At 65.4% G+C, this 20,852-nt stretch overlaps 1 protein-coding gene across 1 annotated transcript in view; it reads left to right on the top strand.

The window, feature by feature from the left end:
* The first annotated feature begins 507 nt into the window (after positions 1–507).
* Positions 508–20,852, top strand: part of LOC119102979 (calcium-activated chloride channel regulator family member 3) — a 30,609-nt gene continuing 10,264 nt past the window's right edge. The window contains exons 1-2 of the mRNA XM_037226430.1: positions 508–1,078; positions 20,019–20,319. Of these exons, the coding sequence (XP_037082325.1) occupies positions 905–1,078; positions 20,019–20,319 (475 nt within the window). The 5' untranslated portion in view covers positions 508–904. The remainder of the gene's footprint in view (positions 1,079–20,018; positions 20,320–20,852) is intronic.

Here is a 20,852-nt window from a genome sequence, read left to right as displayed (position 1 = left end):
GAAGGCGGCTCGCTGAAGGGAACAGGAATGTTCTAATTCAAAGCCTTTACGTTTTTTCATGAACTGCTGGCGATTGAAAAAGTGAACGGAACTGGAAAGTCATGGAAAATCTCTCAGGAGCTTTCTAACCGTCGTTGAAATATTTGCTGTCACAATTTTACGCACCAGTAAGTCGTAACAATGACATAAGCTGCGAAAGGTGCGCTGTTCAACAGAGCTCGCCCGCACGTTTGGTAAGCAACATTGCAATCTCCCCCGGCGGATGTGCATTCCCGAGCAGCATTGCACCTTGCAAATGCACACCCACCGATGGGCGATATGGCGTGCAACGTCGCGGTTGCGGCGAGCGCAGCGTCCGACCTCATTACCCTCATTGACCGTGCCGCTGGTCAGAGGCCGCGGGCGCTACCATTACCCGACCAGCGCGCACCTGGGACGCGCCGCTGCTGCCACCTGCCGGCCGGCGGCCGCACCAGGTGCGTGCCGCTCGGCAGAGTACGGCGGTGCGCTACGCGGGGAGGACGTGCGACCCCGTGCTCCGCGCGTTCACTGGCCGCCACCCGTGCGACGCCGCTCCAGTCTCGGTGTCGGCAGTGCCAGGACTCGGCAGTGTACTGGACGGCGGCCTGCGCCCGACCGACGACGGCAGCGTCGACGTCGACGACCCGGCCGTCGGATCGACGATCGACTCTAGGCGGCGGAAACGGTGCAATCGATCGCACGTGGGGCCGAAACACCTGCCCGGCGCCCTCCCCCGGCGGTCACAACTGCGCCACGTCGGCCGGTCGGCACGAACTGCTCTGGGACGCTGAAGTCGAGAGAGCCGACGAAATCGAAGGGGATTTGGCGCTGGCATTCGGCACGTTGTCATGGTAACGTGCTGAGTCCGACTGTCAACAAAGCGATGCTACTTGCAAACATGGACGTCCGGCGGGCGTTCCCGATCCTCGCCGCGCTGCTCGTCTGCGCCTCGGGATCACGGGTGGAGCTGGTCAACAACGGCTACAGCGGCCTCGTGATCGGCATCGACGACAAGGTGGACGTCCTGCAGTGCCACGACCTGCTGGGGAACCTGCAGGTGAGCTTGACGCCTCTCTCACGATCCCGGAGTCCGTCCGGTGTGGTGGGGCGGTGGCAGTGGTGAGCGCTACCGCACGGCATGCGTTGGTGTCGCCGCCTGTGAACCTGGCATGTGAAAATCAGCTCGGCTGGATTCACAGGCCGGCGGCGGCCTGCAAATAGCGCGAGCCGCGCGTTTTTGCCGGCCGGCTACCGGCCGCAGTTCCCAGCCGGGCCAGAGTTCACGTTTAGCGGTTAGTCGCTTACGGTCTTGATGATCATTACTGGCGAGGCGGCGGCCAGGCCAGCGCGGCGCGGCTGCTGTGCAGCCAGCGGCGGTGTCGGCGCCCCGCCGCCGGCCGCCGGAGCTGACCCGGCGGCAGCAGCGTCCGTGGGTACGGCCGGGGGTCGGCAGGTTACCGGTGGTGTTGGCGGTGCCGCCACAGCTCACCTCTTGACACGGGCCTGCACAGAGGCCAGAAGGTCCGATGCGGGCTGACTGGACCGCGACGACAGAGCTGCGGTGCAGGACACTGGTCGTCGCGGGGTTGGCTGTTGACCCAAGCCTGCGGCCTTGCTCTGGACCTCCGCCAGCGGGCGGCAACCTTTCAGTAAGGGTCAAGTGGAGAAGCGTGTAACCAACGTGACGGCACCAGACCGAGGTCGTTACACTGCGGTAAATGGCTTCCGATCAATAGGGGAAGCCGGACCAGAAAAGGTTAAACGGTTAACGGCCAGTTGCGGCGCGGCTGAGACGGCCGGCGCTCATCGGGGTTACGCCGGCGGAACGCACGCGGAAGGAGGACGCTCAGCGCAACACACTTCACACGTCACACTTCACTTACACCTGGCCGCTGCCTCCTGTAATTATTGCCCAATTAAATCCAGTCTGGAACTGATCACATCTGGTTCGCGTCCAGTGCACAGTCATCAGTCAATTGATGAATCCTTCTGGTGGGCACTTACCTGCATTAGTCTGCCAAGCGCCAGGTGATATTTATCTCATGGAGGGCCCTGCCATCTGCGTGTTTGATAACCTCAGAAGGAGGACGTCTGACCCTTGGGCCAGGCCTCGTCAGCAGTGAGGGGCGCGCTCCAGGACAGCGCGGACACCGTCGTCTCCTGTCACGGCGTGTCCCCCCCCCCCCCCCCAGCTCCCCTCAACCACGCCGTCTGTACGGGAGACGCCCCTCTCCTCCACAGACACCCAGGGGCGCTGCCGGCAGGGCAGACCGACATGATCATGTCGACCTCTCGAGACCAGCTGCACGGGTTATGGGTACGGCGCCCCCGCCCTGGCGCCGGCAGCGGACTGACGGCCTCGTCACACTTGCTGTCGCCGCTCGCTGGCTGGTGACGAATGGTGTACACGGTCGAGCCGCGTCCAAGAGGCAGCGACCTTTTGACACGACCCGCTAACAACTACAGATGAGGATTTCCGGGAAATACGTACATGTGGCCTTGCGCCGAGCACATGGTAACGCACAGTTGCGAAATACGTGATGTACATTGCAAGGGGGTGGCGAAGAACCGGAATCAGCTTAGCATGTTCTAGAGACGGTTTTATTATATTTGCATGACAACCGTCAATCCATTGAAACCGTTAGGTCATCAAAGAACGTCGCCTAAGAAGCATAAGAGCCCAGGTGCTACTCTCTTCTTGAAGCCCTCCGGCTGTCAGTGACGAATTATGCCTGCTATAACGCGTGAGCAGCACCTCGCGAACTGCCACCGGCACCCGCGGCGTCACGGGCCAGGTCACGACCCGCTTCAGTCCGCCGGAAGCCCGGTGCCGAGCCGACAGCGCGCCGACGGGCCGCGCGCCGACACGGCCAGCGCGCCCCGCCGAGCGCGCGCGGCTACGTGGCTATTTGTGCCGCCGCGCCGCGGCCGCGGCACGCTCCGCACGCGACTCCCGGTCACGAACTATCCGACTCGGCTGGGGTGGCGGCGATCACGGCCGCCCTCGGCCGCGGAGACGGCACTCAGACGCGCTGAGAACGGCACCGAGGTGACTGCGCGCTGCCCGCCGCTCGCGTCGAATGTGCCGCCGCGTCGGCTGCCGCGACTGGTGAGCAGGCGAGCGGGCGTCGTCGGCCGGGTGACGACACCGCCACGCCGGGGCGCCCGGCACAGCCGGCAGGCGCCGGCGCGGTCCGGCGGCCGCCGTCCGGCCGATGGCACCGCACCCGCGCCCGGCGCGCCGCCATCGGCTGCCGTGGAGCGTGACCGCCCGGATCACCTGCTCCGCCATGCGTGCCCCCCCCCCCCCCCTATCAGACAGCCGTCAGTCCCCTCATCTGAGCCCCCGCCGAGTGCGGCGGGTCGTTAGCCCTGCCAGCGGGAGAGAGCGATGCCGGTTAACTCTGGCCCGTCTTGCGGGCGGGGAGCCACCCGACGGTGTTTGAATTCCGCTCCGCTCCGAGCACTTGATAACGATTACACAGCGATAAATTAAGGAGGCTTGCAAACAACCGGCGTTGATAATACATTAGTGGCATGCTGTCGACTGATGCGTACTTAAGCGCTCGCAGCCCGCTGAGTTGGACAAGGTCGCTTCCGTTCCTCAGGTGCGGCGCGGGTCGTGCCCAGACGGCTCCTGCGCCTCCCTTGCGATGGTTCTGCTCCGGCCGCCGCCACCGGCGTCGGCGGGCGGGGGCCGGGCGTGCGCCGGAACCGCTCTGGCGGCGCGGACGTGCCGGCCGGGGAAGGCTTCCGGCGCGGGCGCGGGCGCGGGCGGGGCCGGCGTCGACCGGGCGTGCTGCGGGACACGCCCCGCTCCCGTCCGGCGGACGGCCGCCGGGCTGGGCGCACCGGCGCCGCCGGGAGGGGACACGTTACGGGCGGGGACCACGCGGAGGGAGCATGGCGCGGCCCAGGGAGACTGCAGGCACGGATCGCGCTGTACATGCGGACCGGGTGTTCATGGAGAGGAGCCTCGTTTCGCCTGCCATTCACAGGATTACGCGCGGTGTCAGACCGGGACAGCAGCGTCGGACCACGGACTGTGCAGAGGCTCGGACGTCTGGCCAATGTGTACCAAGGAGTCTGGCCAAGGTGACTGTGGGATTGTCGGCACATCTGCCCAGTCACCTGCAACATTTGCCCGCCTGGTAGCGAGGCCCCCGTTTCAGTCTGCGGCCCACCAGGGGTCGGAGGTAGCGCCGGCGCCTCGCCGCCGCGGCGTCTCCCGGCGCACGACCTGGCCAGCCGCCGCTGCCGCCGGCGGCGCCGCTGATCCGGCGTCGGCCGGCTGTCATCGCTTGAGCCGCCGCGACGGTCGGCCGGTGCACCGCCGTATCTGCCGGCAGATCGGGCCATTAGCTGGCCCATTACACTGCGGGCGGCCGGCGGACTCCTCCTGGGCGCTGCTCCGCTCGTCTGCGGGCCGAGGCCTCGCCGCGCGCCCCCGGCCGTCACGCGGCGCCGCCGGGCCCAGCTGTGGCTCGCCCCACGTGCGGCGCCTCTTGCGTACGCGCCGGCCGGCTGTGCGAACCGCGGATCACGTGTGACGCACGCCGAGTACGGCGCGGCACAGGTGTTGGACGTAGTACGCGCCGCGAAACTCGCCGGAGAACGAGACTGAGAACAGATCACAGGTCCAGTGGAGCCAGCGCAGGACTGTAGAACACGATGGAAGGCGTCCAGACAACAACGGGGACCACGCCATGGGACTGAGAGCTGCCATCCTGTCAGAGCTGTAGAACCAAACGCACCGGAAACCTCAGCCAACCAACCAGACAACCTGCAGTAGACGCCGATCAGCGCTCTCCGTCGAGGATCACAAGAAGCACGGAATAACGCTGGGTTCAACCAGGAAGCCCATATCGACCCACGCGCCGCAAAGGAGCACGGCTGGCGCTCACGGAACACGCGGCAGGCCCGCGTGCGTAGCGCAGGTCTCCAGCGGAACCGGTCTCGCTGAGCGTCGGCCACCGGCGGCGGTGAGCAGTGGTTAGCACCGGACGACAGGCGGATTCGTGCAAACCACTTGGCCTTGTGCATTCTGATACCAATTTCGATTGCGTCGTAAATTAACCTGATGTATTGCTCTCATTACCCTGACGTCCTACTGAGATTGAGATGCTATCATTGGAAGCTGGAGTTTTTGTGCGCGCTGCAACGGGCCTCATGGGGCGCGCGCCGGCTGCGGAGGTGATAAATGAGAGCGCGGGCGGCGGCGGAGCGTCTCAGAGCGGCGCCGACCGCTCCTCGGGCCGGGCGGGGTCAGTTGGGCAGTCCGGCTCCAGCGGCCGGGCAGTATGTCTCCAGCGGCTGGGCAGTCCGGCTCCAGCGCCGGGCAGTCCGTCTCCAGCGGCTGGGCAGTCCAGCTCCAGCGGCCGGGCAGGTCGGCTCCGGCGACTGGGCAGTCTGTCTCCAGCGGCCGGGTAGTCCGGCTCCATCACCGGGCCGAACGGCACGGGGCAATCCTTATCGGCTAAGGTCCGAGGCCTGGAGGCCGGGACGTGGATCTCTGTCCGCCTGTCGGACCCGGCTGTAGCCAGATTGTGCAGAGTGTAGCCAGACCCGGCTGGAGCTAGAGTGTACAGAGTGCAGTCAGACCCGGCTGTAGTCAGAGTGTACAGAGTGTAGCTAGACCCGACTGGAGCCAGAGTGTACAGAGTGTAGCCAGACCCGGCTGTAGCCAGAGTGTACAGAGTGTAGCTAGACCCGACTGGAGCCAGAGTGTACAGAGTGTAGTCAGACCCGGCTGGAGCCCGAGTGTACAGAGCGTAGCCAGACCCGGCCGCAGGCAGAGTGTACAGAGTGTAGCCAGACCCACCTGGAGCCAGAGCGTGCGCGTGTGTTATTGCGGCGGCCGTCTGTCCAGATGCCCCGAGTTTTCATAATATTGGTGCCAAAACCCGGAACTCATAAACTCTTAAAACCCTGAAACCCAGCATTCTAAGGGGGTTCCTTATAAAAATTACGTGAGAAAGCTTCCTTTCCAGAGTCAGCTTTGAAGCCCACTTGTGCGCGTTGTGCCTTCATGATCTCATGATCGGCCTTACGGTAAACTGTCTTGCCTCGGTCTTGCCTCTTGCCGGATCCATGAGACTCCCCTCCCCAGCGCCGTCTAATCGGCCCTCTCTCCCCCGCTGTCGCCGGTGCGGCCGGCGGGCCCGTGTAATCGGCGATGGCCAGGGGGCGTGCTTTATGCCGTGTAATGGGCCCGGCCTGCAGGGATCTCCGTCCATCGCACGCTGCCGGCTGAACGGAGAACATTTAGGTACCTCCAACCGGTGGTCAGTCCTCCCCGGAGCCCCGGGGCTGACCGGGGAGGAGTCAGGCTGCCTCCAAATGGTGGTCAGCCCCATATTTAGCTACCTCCAGCCCGTGGCCAGCGCCTCCCCGCCCAGAGGCCCCGGGTGCATCCGGCAGCAGGTGGGAGAGGCGCGCTCCGTCCGTCTCGCGGGTGACCGCCCCGGCCCGTGACCCGCCCGTCCCCAGGCCAGCCTACCGTCCAGGGCGAGGGGAGGCGGCCCCGCCCTTGGTTCGGTCGGTCACACCGGCCGCCGAGGTCGTTCATCACCGAGGCGGGGGCGGCTCGGCGATTAACTGGCCGCCTCCGAGCGGCGGTCATCACCGGCCGGGCCCGGCCGGGGCGGCCGGGGCAGCCGGAGCGGCGGAGCGGCCGGAGCGGCGGAGCGACGGAGCGGCGGAGCGGCAGAGTGCCGGAGCGGCGGGAGCGGCCGGAGTGCCGGAGTGGCGGAGCGGCGGAGTGGCGGAGCGGTAGAGTGGCGGAGTGCCGGAGCGGCGGAGCGGCCGGAGCGGCCGGAGCGGCAGAGTGGCAGAGTGGCGGAGCGGCGGAGCGGCAGAGTGGCGGAGCGGCGGAGCGGCAGAGTGCTGGAGCGGCAGAGTGGCAGAGCGGCGGAGCGGCAGAGTACCGGAGCGACGGGAGCGGCCGGAGCGGCAGAGAACCGGAGCGGCGGTAGCGTCCGGAGCGGCTCGCCACCCGCCCTTCAGCCGCGCCAGCCGTGTTGTGCTTCACATAAAGCGTTGCGGGACCTGAATCGCTGACAGGGCTTTTAAGGCCTTTGTCGTCTCGTTACAACGGGTTGGTGGGACAGGAGGACGCCGGAGAGCCTCAGATCCGATGCGCTTCTCGAAGCACAGTGCGAAGAATGCGTAGCGTAATGCGCCCACACCACACAAATGCATTGGTGTGTTTGTCCGTTACTTTCTCTTCTGCTTTACATACGGCTTCCTTGTCGCTGGCAAATGGGCCTCTGACCATCCGGACCGGGTCTATGGTTGAGCGGTCCCCTCCCCCTTCGATGCAGGGCGTAGCGTGCCGTGATTCGCCGGCCAGGACGGCACACGGCTCCGATCGGACGCGGCCGCAGGAAGCCGGCCCACACCCCTTCCGGACGGCGGCCAGGGGGCGTGACGAGATCCGGCGCCCTCCGACCCGGCGGACACGCACCGTGTCCTGTCGGCAGCCGGTCCTGTCGACCGGACACGCACCGTGTCCTGTCGGCCGGACATGCAGTCGGCCCTGCCGGCCGGACACGCAGCCGGTCCTGCCGGCAGTCGGTCCTGTCGACCGGACACGCAGTCGGTCCTGTCGGTCGGACACCCAGCTGGTCTTGTTGGCCGGACACGCAGCCGGTCCTGCCGGCAGTCGGTTCTGTCGGCCGGACTTGCAGCCGGTCCTGTCGGCCGGGCATCCAGCCAGTCCTGCCGGCAGTCGGTGCTGTCGGCCGGACATCCAGCCGGTTCTGCCGGCAGTCGGTGCTGCCGGCCAGACATCCACCAGCCTGTCCTGCCGGCAGTCGGTGCTGCTGGCCGGACATCCAGCCGGTCCCGCTGGCAGACGGTGCTGTCGGCCGGACACGCACTGACCGGCTCACCAGAGGGAGGGTGAAGGCCTGTGGTCGGCGGTCCAGGGTGTCGCTCAACAGCCGACCTGTTGGAGTGCACGCAGTTTGTGATCATCTCCTGTAAATGGGTGCAGGTTGGGGACGCATTAGCATCACAATACAGCCGAGGACACCGCCCGACCTAAAGACAGGCTCGCTGACTGTCGGTTTCCACGCGGTAATAAATGAGGGCAAAAGTAGCGCAAAAGCTGGCAATAATGGGAGCAGGTAATAACAGTTCCAGTGCTGACAAATACGATTTGTCGGAGATACAGATGCCGTTGAACAATGGGCGCATTTATCAACGCCCCAGCTGGTTTAGGAGTGGAGGCAGCCATTACCGTTAGCGGTGCTCATGCCTGTGAGACTAAAACGCACCTCCCTCTGTGGTCCTGCCGACCCGCTAATTAATGACCAAATTATAGATTTAATTACTGTTATTTTACTGGCCAGCAGTCCAAAGATATGCGCCGGGGTGTCTAACCTTCTGACTTGACTTCCTCCGACGGGAGCATTCCGATGGGAGCGCACCTCACCTCCCCTCCCCCTCCCCGTGCTCCCCGGCGGTCAGCGGGGACCGCGCGCCACACCTCCCCTTCCCGTGCCCCCCGGCGGTCAGCGGGGACCGCGCGCCACACCTCCCCTTCCCGTGCCCCCCGGCGGTCAGCGGGGACCGCGCGCCACACCTCCCCTTCCCGTGCCCCCCGGCGGTCAGCGGGGACCGCGCGCCACGCCTCCCCTTCCCGTGCCCCCCGGCGGTCAGCGGGGACCGCGCGCCACGCCTCCCCTTCCCGTGCCCCCCGGCGGTCAGCGGGGACCGCGCGCCACGCTTACCACACGGCTGGGTGCGACCCGCGCCGACCTGCGACCTCCAGACACCTCTCTGCGGGCCCGGAGCGGGCCAGGCGCGTCCGATGCCGGGGAGCGCGCCGCCGCCTCCAATAAAGCGCGAGGTCTGCCGTGACGGCCGATCGGCTGATCGGCGCCCGATATACAGGCCGGCTAATGCCGCCCCGCCGCGCGCCGGCCGCTGACCGATGGCCGAGATAGCTCGGCCGGCGTCCGTACGGCACCGGCAGGCCGAGGCCGGGTCGCTGCCGGCGGGCGCCGATCTCGGCACGGCGCTGGTCTGAGCCCGCCCGACGCCCCGGAGCTGCTGTCTCGTCCGGGGTCTCGCGGTCTTCCCGGGTCCGCCGCCCCTTCGACCTGGCCAGCCACGCTTCCCTCGGCCCGCCGTCCTCCTCTGGGGCAGCCATCCCAACAATTGTCCGCATCGCTTGTGAGCACAAGCGATGCCTACACACCGATGGCACGCAGCCACAGCGCGAGCTGAATACCACGGAGCGGCATCGTACATTTTCAAAGTATACTGCTGCAGCTTCTGCTACGGCTTTTTTGGCGAGGTGAATACGTGGCCATATTTCGTTCTCGGGTGAGATCTCCTCGCGCCGACGTCGAGTCCGCGACAGCCCAGCAGTGGACCCCCTGCCAACGCGCTGAACTGTACACAAATGGGCGGCGATAAGTGGGCGCGCGGGCCGTCAGTCGGCGGTCAGGGGCTCCGGCCGACCGGTCTGTTATCTGTCAGGCCCGATAGCCAGGCCGCGTCTGCGGTGTGCGGACACGCGAGCTCACCACGTCCGGGTCCCCGACGACGAGCTCTCGGCCATTCGTCTGCGTCCCGCGCTATCTGCGAGCACCCTCTGCGCGGGACGGCGTGGGCGCCGGCCACTCGACTCTCGCGCGCGCCGATCCGGTGGCCTGGGCGGGATGACCGCGCTCGCCACCGCGTTCAGGCCCCAGTTGGTCCCGTCCACAGCGGCGCCAAGAGCTGTGCGAATGCGGGGAATGAGAGAAGCGCACCAGAGACGCGCCTCTGCCGTCACCAGACGGTGCCATCGGGAGCCCCGTCTTGCGACAGGGATCCCGCGGCACGGTCGTGACCGCCACCGTGCGACAGGGCGCTCCGCCGTGTCGCACGAGGCGCCCCTCCGGCGGGAAGCTCTGGGAGCCCTGCTGACCCGACCCCTTCCCAGAGCCGCTGGGTGCAGAGACATTGCGCCACCGCTGTCTGTCTCATCCCACGGTCGGAGCGTGACGCGGGGTGGAGCGCCGTGCTGGGTGCCGCTGAAGGGCCGTACTGTCTAAGCTGTGTCTTGAGGCTGCGCGCTCCTCATTACATTTGGTGACCCGTGGCTGGCCAGACTAAGGGGCGGCTGGGATTTCGTCGCATTTTTCTGGACTGGCCACGTTGCTGGTGCCTGTTGGCGTGGCAGTGCGGTGTTGTTCACCTCTCAAGGTGTTGGATGTAAAGCTTCACGCAGCTGTATTGGGCTGGTCTTGTCCGTGCATGCACCTGAGCTGTCTGCCGTATTTCCGGCTGGTGAAACTTGACAAGTTATTTTCGTCGCTTTTTGCGGCAGTGACAGCGTGCATTTTGGCCGAGCGGCGGCGCTTTTTCTGCATCATACCGCGCACAGCATGGTCGTGGTCTCGTTGGCACGGCTGGATATAATGGAGTGGTGCCCTGACAGGTAGCAATTATATAATTTGTACGCGATAAGTGCATGAACACCAGACGGCGCATGTCTGACTGGTGCTTTGGAACGTGCCTCGCCAGGCATTTTCTTTCCCTGCCGGCACCCTCGCTCTCTCCTCGCTTCATTTGCTCTCGGCGTGGTGCCTTATGCGAACCTCTTCGTTTTCACTTATGACGCTCAGCTTCTACGGGAATGCCTGTAGTCGTATCTGTACCCATATGTTAACAGTGAGGAGCGAGTCTGCGCAAACGTTTCCAGAAGGGCGCCGCGGATCCGGCGACCAATTGGGCACTTTGAGAAACCAAGACGAGTCCTAACAGCTGGACCTACGATGGCGAGGTTCCGTTCTGTCGCTCTCGCCGTCTCGTTTCCGCCATTCCACAGTCCGTCCCCGTCCATTACGGGCCAGCCTCCTCCAATATTTTATCTCGACAATTATGAGCAATTACAGAGAGTGGTCTCTGCTCGGTTTCATTACGCGGCGCCGGGGAAAAGCTACCCGAGCCGTAATCACGGCCCGCCGGTCATTCGAGGCCGGGTGATTTTTCACGGCGCCGCGTGACCCGAGGTCGGCGGCCCTGCTTTCCCGGCGTGCGCTGATGAGAGGCGCCGCGGGCTCGTCGCCGTCAGGCGGCGCTTTCTTCTGCAGCCAGCCGCCACCTTTGCCCGTCGGATTGGCGCTGGGGCGACGAGCACGGGTCAAGTCACCGGAAGCCCTCCCGCCGCGTCGCCGTGTCCGCTCGACGCTAATGACGCCGCCGCCGTCCGCGGCGCCCGAGGCGGGCCGACACGGCCGCCAGCGCTGCCGTGTCAGCTGCGGGCGCCGTCCGGGTGATGGCGCGCCCCCGCCTGATCAGCCAGCCCTCACTCGGCCCGAGCCTGGTGGCGGGGCAGTCGTCATCTCGTGCCGACGGAGCCGGCCTGAGCCGCAGCCGACGGCGCCGCTGCGTCGTCGCAGCGCTCGTCAGTCGTGAGCTGTCTGCATGGCCGCGCGCCGCTCCGTTTAACTGTCGCTGTCGCCGTGCGTCCGTCGCGCCCCGTGGCCACGCCGCTGTAAATGTGTGCCACAGGTCGGCTGGCCGGCGTCATCAGACCGCGTAGGGGTGACGGCAGCGGCTCCCGAGCGGCGCGGCGCTCGGCCCGGTCACGCGCCCTCCGGCTACCGCCGCCGCCACCGCCGCATCGAGACCGCCAGGCCGCAGCGCGCTCTCGGGTTCGCCGGCGGCGGCGGGTCGGGTGACGCTGCCGTGCCGTTCGGTGCGGGCCGCGCCGCCGGCGCCGGCTGGGTGGCGGCCGCGAGCCGCCGCGCCGCAGACGCCGGCCGGCCGTATGGCGGCCGCCAATCAGCAATGTGTCCCCACGCTGACAGCCCGGCTGACAGCTCTTTACGGAGGACGAGTCGGGCGCCATTGTGTGGCGCGGAGCCACTTGTCACCAGCTGCAGCGCTCCAGCCGGCACCGGTCCCCGCCACGACACCGTCTGGCGTACGTGCGGTCGGCGCGAGCGGCGGTCCGGCCACCCTGAGGAGTCGGACGCCCGCGCCGACCCGGTGTCCTGGCTGGCGCGCGGCCGCGTGAGTGCGGTGGGTTGGATATCACTGAAATCGCCGCTTTGGGAAACACGGAGTCATGCCGTTGCCAAAAGCTGTGCCGTGCATTGCTGCATGGTGCGGCGGGGTTTGAGTTTCCGGCATTCCTGATGGACGTAATCGGAGGCGCATCATCGACAGGCTTCCTGACACTCCCCGTCATGCGATCTCACGGGCAAGCTCCATCTGCGGAGCGTGCTGCCGCTACCGAGGATCACCGCGGCTCAGCCATGTGCCTCAAACCGGATTAGCCGCTTCAAAGGGCCGCCCGTCGAAAACATCGGGCCTCTCGCGTGTTTACACGGATACAAATCGATAATCATATCCCTCCGCTGCCGAGGATTCCTCGGAACAACATCCAACCCCATCCTGTCTGGCGCTGCGTGCCTCAGATCGCGGCGCGCCCCGCCGCCGCGCCAAATCTCGAGCCTCGGCCATGCATACAAATCGATTAGGTTAAATGCCATATGGCACACGCGTCGCGCGCCGCGCGCATGTCGAGCTGCGCGGGGCGTCGGCCTGGCCTCTCTATAATCTTCACCATTACTGCCTGCCAATTTGCCGACGAAAGGGCTAATTTGTCGGGCCAGTCCAGCGTTTCAGGGTCGGATCACGCCCGATTTCACCGGCCCGGACGGCCTAATGGGCCGCATTCGGTGTAAATAACAGCGTTTGACCCCTCGTGGGACGGCACACTCAAAACGGCCGGGACAGGGGCGCCGGCCGGACTGCCCACGACAGCCGGTACCGCACGCCCACCTCCGCCGCCACCGCCGCCGCCGGCGCCGGCGCCCGACGCGGCCCGTTTAAGCGCCCGTTGCATATTCCTGGGGACGCCCATTAAAATTTTAATGGCCACCGGGGCGTTCGAATTAACGGAAGCGGCGGGAGCTCGGACGGCGGCCGGCGGCCGATCGACGCCCGACCGCCCTAATGCGATGTGTCTCTCCGGGGCGATTTGGTGCGCCGCCCGGCGCGATCCGACCCCGCGTAGCGGTCGTCGCCACCGACGGGCGCATCGATAAAGCGGCGCGCCGTAATGAGAGCGCCGCGTGACCCGAACAGGTGATGTCAGCCCCCCGCTGACGGTCTGCACGCGCCGCGGCGCCGAGGAGCGCTCAGCGGTCTCGGCGGCGACGGACAGGCGGCGGGAATGTAGACGTGCTGCGGTGCGGGGACGAGGAGACGTAGGCGGTGTGTTGAGACCGCAGACGAGGACACGGGGACGCAGGGGGGTGAGGCAGCCGGCTGCTGCTTAATCGGATGAGACGCGCGGACTGTGGAGTGGAGGAATGCTCTGGCGGTGACGTTAGGCGGCTGGCAGTCATGGTGAGACATAGCTGCCATCCACCGGTCAGTGTTGCCAATAAATGAGGAGACGCTTTCCATAAGCCCCGCAGGGGACGCGCCGAAGATGCGTCTGCCCGGCGCCCATAAGATCGAAAGGAAGAGGACAGCCCGGAGATGTGGAGGCGCTGTTAACTCCCGGGATCTGGATCTGAAGTGGGCGGGCGGTGCGTGCGCAGGCCGGACCTAGACTGCGCGGCGATAACATCGACATCATTCCCCGCGTATATACGGGCTCCAATCTATATGGCCGGGCGGCATCGCGTCAAATACCCCTGACACCGCTCCCAATTATCTATAGGTTTATGGCCGAGGGCTGCGTGCCCCTGAACACGGGCCCGGCTCAGCCGCGTTCGGTCGCCGTCGGCGGTCACGTGACACCACCAATCGTCGGCCGGCCGCTGCGCTGCCCTGCGGTCGACACCAATAAACGACTTCGGCTGTGGCTTTGGCCGGCGGCCACCGCTTACTTACGGGCCGGCGGCGGCGGCGGCGACGGTGGCTGGAACGGGGCCGGCGAGTGTTGTTTGTTTTCTCACCGAGCGCGCTGATTGTCACCGACCGGCGCTGTGTTAAGTGAGCTCGTCGAGGCGTTCGTAAATAACCGCACGTCGACGGCGAGGCGGACGACGGGCGTGGCGGACGGCCAGCTGGGCGCTCCGGCGGTGCTTTTTATGAAACGCCGCGGCGACGGAGCGTGGCCGGTGTGACTTACGACTCGGCCGGACCGGAGGCCCGGTCGCCTGCGAGGGTCACGAGCAAGCCACACCCCGGGACGAGGCGCCTCGCCGCGCCGACTAGGCGGGATGGGCCAGAGGAGCTGGCGGTGGTCACGGAGTGAGCCCCGCCCAGAGGTGGGGAGGCTTCCACTGACTCCGCTCTCACGATATGAGGGGCAGGTCACCGAGCGAGCCTCGCCCAGAAGTGGGGAGGCCTTCCCCGGCTCCGCTCTCGTAGTCTGAGTGGCGAGTCACCGAGCGAGCCGCGTTAAGCAGCGGAGAGGCCTCCCCCGTCTCCGCTCTTTCAGTCTAAGTGGCTGGTCACCGAGCGAGCCGCGTAAAGCAGCGGAGAGGCCTCCCCCGTCTCCGCTCTTTCAGTCTGAGTGGCGGATCACCGAGCGAGCCGCGCCCCGGTGGGTGGGAGCGTGGGTGGTCGGCGGACGCGCCATGCAGCGGCCGCGTGGCTCCGCGGCCGCAGTAGCAGGGGTCGGCCCGCCCGATGGCTATCTGTGCCCGACGGACACCCTGTTTGTCTCGCCTAAGCAGACGCTCCAGGCCAGTTAGATCGCACAGCTCCAACGCCGCCAAACTACGGCCGAAAACGGGCCGAACACGTCTATGCGGCCAGTCCAAGCCGATGTGCAGATGATGGTCCGTGACGTGAGGCTCTGACGTCTTAATGACGCTGAGAGCGCGCCGCAAGGTCACGTGTCGTCTGCAGACTGACCCAGACGGGCGCTCCTGTCCTCGATTCCCGTCACGTCCGGCGTCCACGCGTCACCACCGGTCGGATCGTCCGTTCAGCATCGGCCGCCGCGGTGCCGGCAGGAGGCGGGCCTGCAGCCAAAGCGGAACGGGTGCGCTCCTGGTAACGGTTTTGTTTTGGGCGGCCCGGCCGAACTGCGGCACTTCTGGAGGTCGCCGCCGTGCCCCGGGATGCCTCCGGGCGTCTCGCTCGGACAGAACAAACACCGAAATGGGTCCAGAATTACTGACCAAAACACTTTAATGATAGGCCCTGGCTGTTCTAAGCGTCTGCACAAAAAGTTGCCATGCTTGCATTCATTACCATGACAACGGGGGCATCGCTGGCACATGTTTTTGTGTCGGCTGTTTTTCTGCGCCGGACAGCGGTGGCCCCGCCCGCCCCCTGTCCGGCGGCTGATGGGTGCAGGTTGATCTCGGCGGTCAGCCGGTGGACAGGCGGATCAGCTCGCCCCCCCCCCCCCCCCCCCCAGCCCACTGTCGTGCTCCGCTCCATGCACCGCGGCGTCCTCACGGTGCCTGTCGCGGGCGGCCGTCCTCTTTCCTCGCGACTGTCGGCGGGTCGGACCGCGCCGGCAGAGACACGCCCATTGCGGTGTGGTGCGAGGGTGCGGCTCTGGCCGCTTATCTTCGACGGCTGACCCGATATATCCCTTCAAGGACGTCTTTGGTATGCAAGATGGCCCAGATCTGGCGATGCCGAGCACCGCGGCGGCTTCGGCGTGGCGCACGTCAACACAAAATCAGAGCCCGCCTCTCCAGGATTTACATCGTGCGTTGGGAAAACTCCAACAGCAATAGGGTCCCCTGCCACCCATAACACGCGCGTTGATTGGTTTATTTTTCACAACTAAGACCCGAAAGTACGGCAAATGAGCGTGACATGCGATATCAAACGTCGGGTGAGATGGGTGGCATGTTTTTAAACATCGGCTATGAAACCTGGCCCGTGTCCAGACCTTGAGCAGCGTCGGCGCACTGGACACGGTAACGGGGTCGGGATAGCCGCGGCGTTCCCGTCTTAAACATTAGGAAGTCGTAAACTGGCTTAATACCTTCCGCCACAGCATTGAATAGCCCCCTATATCACAGGCGTCGTTGATTTAAGGGCTCTAACCTGGAGGGCTTGAAGCTCGAGAAGTGGTTCACGAGGCCTCGTTGTCGCTGCTATGAGCTGTAAAGGCGGACTGCCGGCCAGTGCGCTGCTATGTGATGGAATTGCCCTCATGAAAGGCGACGCAGCCGCTGGGCGGCTATGCGTGGCACGTGGCCGGTGATGTGTGGCACCTCGGAGTCATGAGTGGACGACAGGCGGGCGTCACGCCTTTAACTCGTCAAGCTCGCCAATGTGGCCAGGAGCGCTCCGAGACGGCTGTCCGGATGGCTTCTGTCTTGCGTCTTGTCTGTCTTGCTTCTGTCTGCGCTGTCTGTTTTGCCTCCCGAGAGAACGCCTAGAAGAGGCGACTCACACCACACCGGCCGGCTAGACTGTCTGGTCACCGGCGCGGCTGTACTGTGGTCCTGACCCCTCACGTGTCGGTGTCACGTGGCCTCGTGCCGTCTGCCCACGAGCTCTGTCGGCTTGGAGGACTGAGGCTGCCTCACCTGCGGGCGGTGCCGGCCGGCTTGGCGGCGGGGCTCCTCAGGGCCGGTGGACCCCCGTGCTAGCGGCGGCTGGTCACCGCTGACGCGCCCCGCCACCGGCCGGAACCTCGAGCCGCCAGAGGGCGGACGACGGCCTCGTCTGAACTGACGCCATCACTGCGTCGGGACGGACAGGCAGCCCGAGCAGCGGCATAGCTGGCCCAGGTGTGTCCGCTCTCTCTGCTGCCAGCGGAAGCCGGACCCTGCAGCACCGCTGGCCTTGTGCGGAACACCCGATTGGGTTTTCCTCCATGCCGGGCCCGCGTTCAGAAGCGGCGACTGTTTGCTCTCTGCGAAAATGGCGTGAATGTTGTCTGGGCTGATATCAGGTGCACAGGACAGCACGACTTCTGCCAATCGTTGTTCCTATCTGGTGATCAGAAACCACCACTCAAAAAAAAAACAGCCGGCTGCTGCTTTCTTGTATCAGCGTATCTGCGCACAGCGTTTATAGCGTGTTTTTTGTTTCCGAATTGCCCACTATCAACAGTAAAACAATCCACGTCTAAGCTGTGCAAATACGTCGCTCCGAAGTCCAAGCCTGGCTGCCGCGGCCTGGTAACGCCACTGGCCCGAGGTGCCACACGAAGCCGACGCGAGACCAATCCCTTCGAAAGGCACGCTCTGGGACCGCTGGAGACGTCCTGAGGCGCCTCCAGCCGTGGGATGCTGGAGTCCCGGGGCGGCCGGGGCCGGGGGCCGGCCGGGCCACCGCGGCGGCCGCCGCTGGTGACTGTCCCTCATTAGCCGACCGCGGCGGCCGGCCGGCCGTCCCGCTGCGCCGCGCCCCGCCGGACACCGGCTCGCATAGCGCACCCGATCTTGTTATGATAGCCGGACGAGTGCTAAAAATATGGATGTCGCGGCGGCGGGGCGTCGCACGGAGGCGATCTCCCATCGGGGCGGGCCGCCGTCGCACGGAGGCTATCTCCGCCGGCTGCTCACGGAGCCGGTGAGGCGGCCAGCGCTATTGTCACGGCAGCTGGGCCCGATGGAAACAAACGGGATTAACAAGCGAGCGGCGAGAAAACAGGAGGGGAACGTCTCGCAGAAAATAACAGGGTTTTAGCCCCGGCCAAGCGCGTCGAAGCACCTGCCGCCGCCGACGGTGAGGCCGCTCTGACGTGCGGCTTGCTGGCTGACTGGCGCCGGTGGCTGCCGGCCGCGGGCCCGCGCCTGACCCGTGACCTGGCGTGACCTCTGACCCGCGCCGCGCTGCTGACCGGCGCAGAACACACTCCCGCGTGCCATCTATCACGCGCCGGCCGGCTAATTCCTGCGCGGCCGTGACGTATCTGGCGCAGTGCGTCATCCATCAGACCGGCGGCGGCACGGACCGCTGGGGCCGCGGGCGACGGCGGGCGCTCCGTTGGCGCGCCGTCGCCGCCCGGCCACCCCCTGGACACCCCTGCGCCCGTATTTTTTAGTCGTCCGGCTTGGCGCGGCGGCCGCACGGCAGGGGGCCGCTTGACCTGGCAGCCCGGTCCGGCGGAGCGCCGCAGCCGTCACAATGGGCGCCCGCGCCGGCCGCGGCGCCGCCGGACCCGTGTTGACCCCCGCTGTCAGCTGATGGATGGCCGCCCTGTATTGACTCGCGGCGACTGTTGCCCGCGTCCGGAGAAAGCTATCTGGAGTCAACAGGACGCGGTGTGGACGCATGGATTACGCGCCGATGCCGGGGATCCGCGTCGACGTCGGCGGTGACGACGGTGGTGACGTCAGCGGGGCGTGACGTGTTCCGGCTCGTCACCGCCGGGCCGAGACTGACGGGCCGGTCAGCGCGGTAGATAGGGCGGCGTCCGGGTGAACACAGCGGCACTGTTGGTCGGATCAGCACGAGCTGACCTGCCGCTGCTCGGAGGTCAGCATGGTTGATGTCATTCGTGTTAAGGAAAAATCCCCATTGCACTTCGGGAAGACGGTAGATAGGGCCCTGTGACTGGCTCATGAACAACTGGGATCATTATACTGATCGCAAAAGAAGCCTTAATGGTAAGAGAGTGACGAGACAAGCTTAAATTCGACTGCATTGACGATAGGCAGGACCGGCACGAGCGCCTGTTTCTCCGACTCTCCCCGCGCCGCAGCTCGGAGCTAGTCCGAGGCCACTAACGAACCACGCCCTGGCCTGAAAACAGCTGCACTCGACAGAGACCGGCCTGCACCCGCCTGCTGGTCCACATCGTGCATGCTGTGCAGCTCGGGGACACGCCCCGGCCACCAAACCGATGTGGCGAAACAGGACACGGCCGGGGCGGGGGGGGGGGGGGGGCGGCGCTCGCCGCCCCCGCCCCGTCGGTTGGCACCTGGTACGGGTCAGCGATAACGGCCGCAGCGCCAGCCGCCGCCGCCGTCGGCCACACGCCACACGCCACGACCGTGCGCAGCGCGCCCGCCACCCGCTCAACGGATGTGTGACGTCACGCCCTGTCCCGCCCTTTGTTCCCATCCATTGATTGTGTCATGCGTACATTATTTATCGGCCACGGCCGGGCGGGCAGGCCGGCGGGCGGGGTCGGCCGGCGCGGTCTAAATCCACCGCAGGACGGGGTGGAGCCACGTGCACTGCACGCTGGATACCTCCGACGAGGGGACGCCAGTTACCGGCAGCTAAAACCGCCCGCCTGCTGCAGTTATTCAATGGCGGTCGAGTATTGCACTACGGACGGTGAACTGAGTTGAGCAGAGGTCAGGATGTCACCTTCAACCCGGACTTCTGGCAAGGTCATGATAAACGGGACGGACCGAGCTCCTGTTCCAGATCGGTTATTTACATGAATCGCCGTTCAGATTGTGTTCAACTCAGAAGTGGACGGGCCATACCCCCTCCCTCTTCCTTCCCCTTTCCCTCAATATACGAAAAAAAAACGCCAATCGAAAATGCCGTGCGGCGGCGCTGGGGTCGCGTCCTCTTCAGCGGTGGTGCGGTGATGATCGCGCGCAGAGAATATGCCGCAGCAGCCTTCGAGGCCGACCGGCTGGCGCCGGGCACAGGTTCACACCGCACAACGGATGACTAACTCGGGGAACATTCCACCGCTGAGGCCGGGGAGTGTGACGCGCACCTGCAACGTGAGAGCGGGTTAGCGAGCCGGCGAAGCCGCCCCCAGCTAGTGTGACAGAGAATGCGCGCGCACTGACGCCGCTGGGACATATCAAGGTCAGATCGGCGCCCGCCGTACATGAAAACAGAGCGGTTAGCAAGGCGGTGATTGGAGCGGGTGTACCGGCTGAGCGACTTATGGGGTCAGCTGTCTAATTGGCGGGTTGGCATAGCCGGCGGCTTGTTCACGTGACGTTAATTGTAAGGTGCGCGACGGGCACCTCCACGGATGGTTTTATCGTAAACAAATGTGGAGCGCTGTGAGTCTGCACGGGGTGTTGATATAACTGACGTTTTACCGGAGCCAGGTGTCATCTTGACTAGTGATGGCGCTGTATCGATTCGTAGCGTAGCCAGACGACCCTCAACTCTGCATTCTTATATTCCAGACGCTGATCAACAACGCGTCGTCCTACCTGTACACGGCGACCAATCAGCGGGCGTTCTTCAGTGACGTGACGGTAGTGGTGCCCAGTTCGTGGCCCCGCAGCTGCACGGGCGCCGACCCGCCGGGTCAGGCCACCACCGAGAGCTACCTGACCTCTGACCTGCGGGTCAGCACCGCTCACCCCGTGTACGGCTCGGCCCCCTGGACCCACCAGTCTGGCCTGTGCGGTCAGCCCGGCGCCTTCGTCCAGTTCGCCGCCGGCTATGTGGCCTCGGGCGATAACCGCACCTTCGGGGACCAAGGTAAGCCCGGCGGCCGCTCTGCAGAACTCAGCTGGCCGGCAACGTACGTGTGTCAGCGCGCGGCTGGGGCGTGACGTCATGGACTGTGAGCTCCACGTGCGTCGAAATGTCCCCGCCATCCTATTCATCACTTTTCACAATTCGACAATGTATTTGTTCGCAAATCATTGTGCATACATAACATATTGGCTACTATCTATCTTAAACGATCACAGAATTCGTAGTCGCATGGTTTCGCAGCATACAACCCACATAGATGTTTCCGGATATGTCAAAGCTGACGCCGCAGACACTTCGAGATGCGACCGAGATAAACGTGCAGCAGAGGCGTGCTCAAAGAGACGCTAAAACACGTTTCTTCCCATGCCCGTACGAGTAACCCGTGTTTGTAGGCGTCATTTTCCCGCACGAGACCCTGTCCCGTCTGGGGCCTCGTTAATCCCCGTCCGAGTTCCCAGCTCAGAGAGAGGCTGTGCTCGTGACGCTGCGGCGGCGGGAGCTCCGAGTCCCGCCGCCGCATGACGGGCATCGCC

Source organism: Pollicipes pollicipes, unplaced genomic scaffold (genome assembly GCF_011947565.3).
Source record: "Pollicipes pollicipes isolate AB1234 unplaced genomic scaffold, Ppol_2.1 Scaffold_5724;HRSCAF=6776_pilon_pilon_pilon, whole genome shotgun sequence".
NCBI lineage: Eukaryota > Metazoa > Arthropoda > Thecostraca > Pollicipedomorpha > Pollicipedidae > Pollicipes > Pollicipes pollicipes.
Note: the sequence above shows the minus strand (reverse complement) of the source record. Positions and strands in the feature narration are given on the sequence as shown.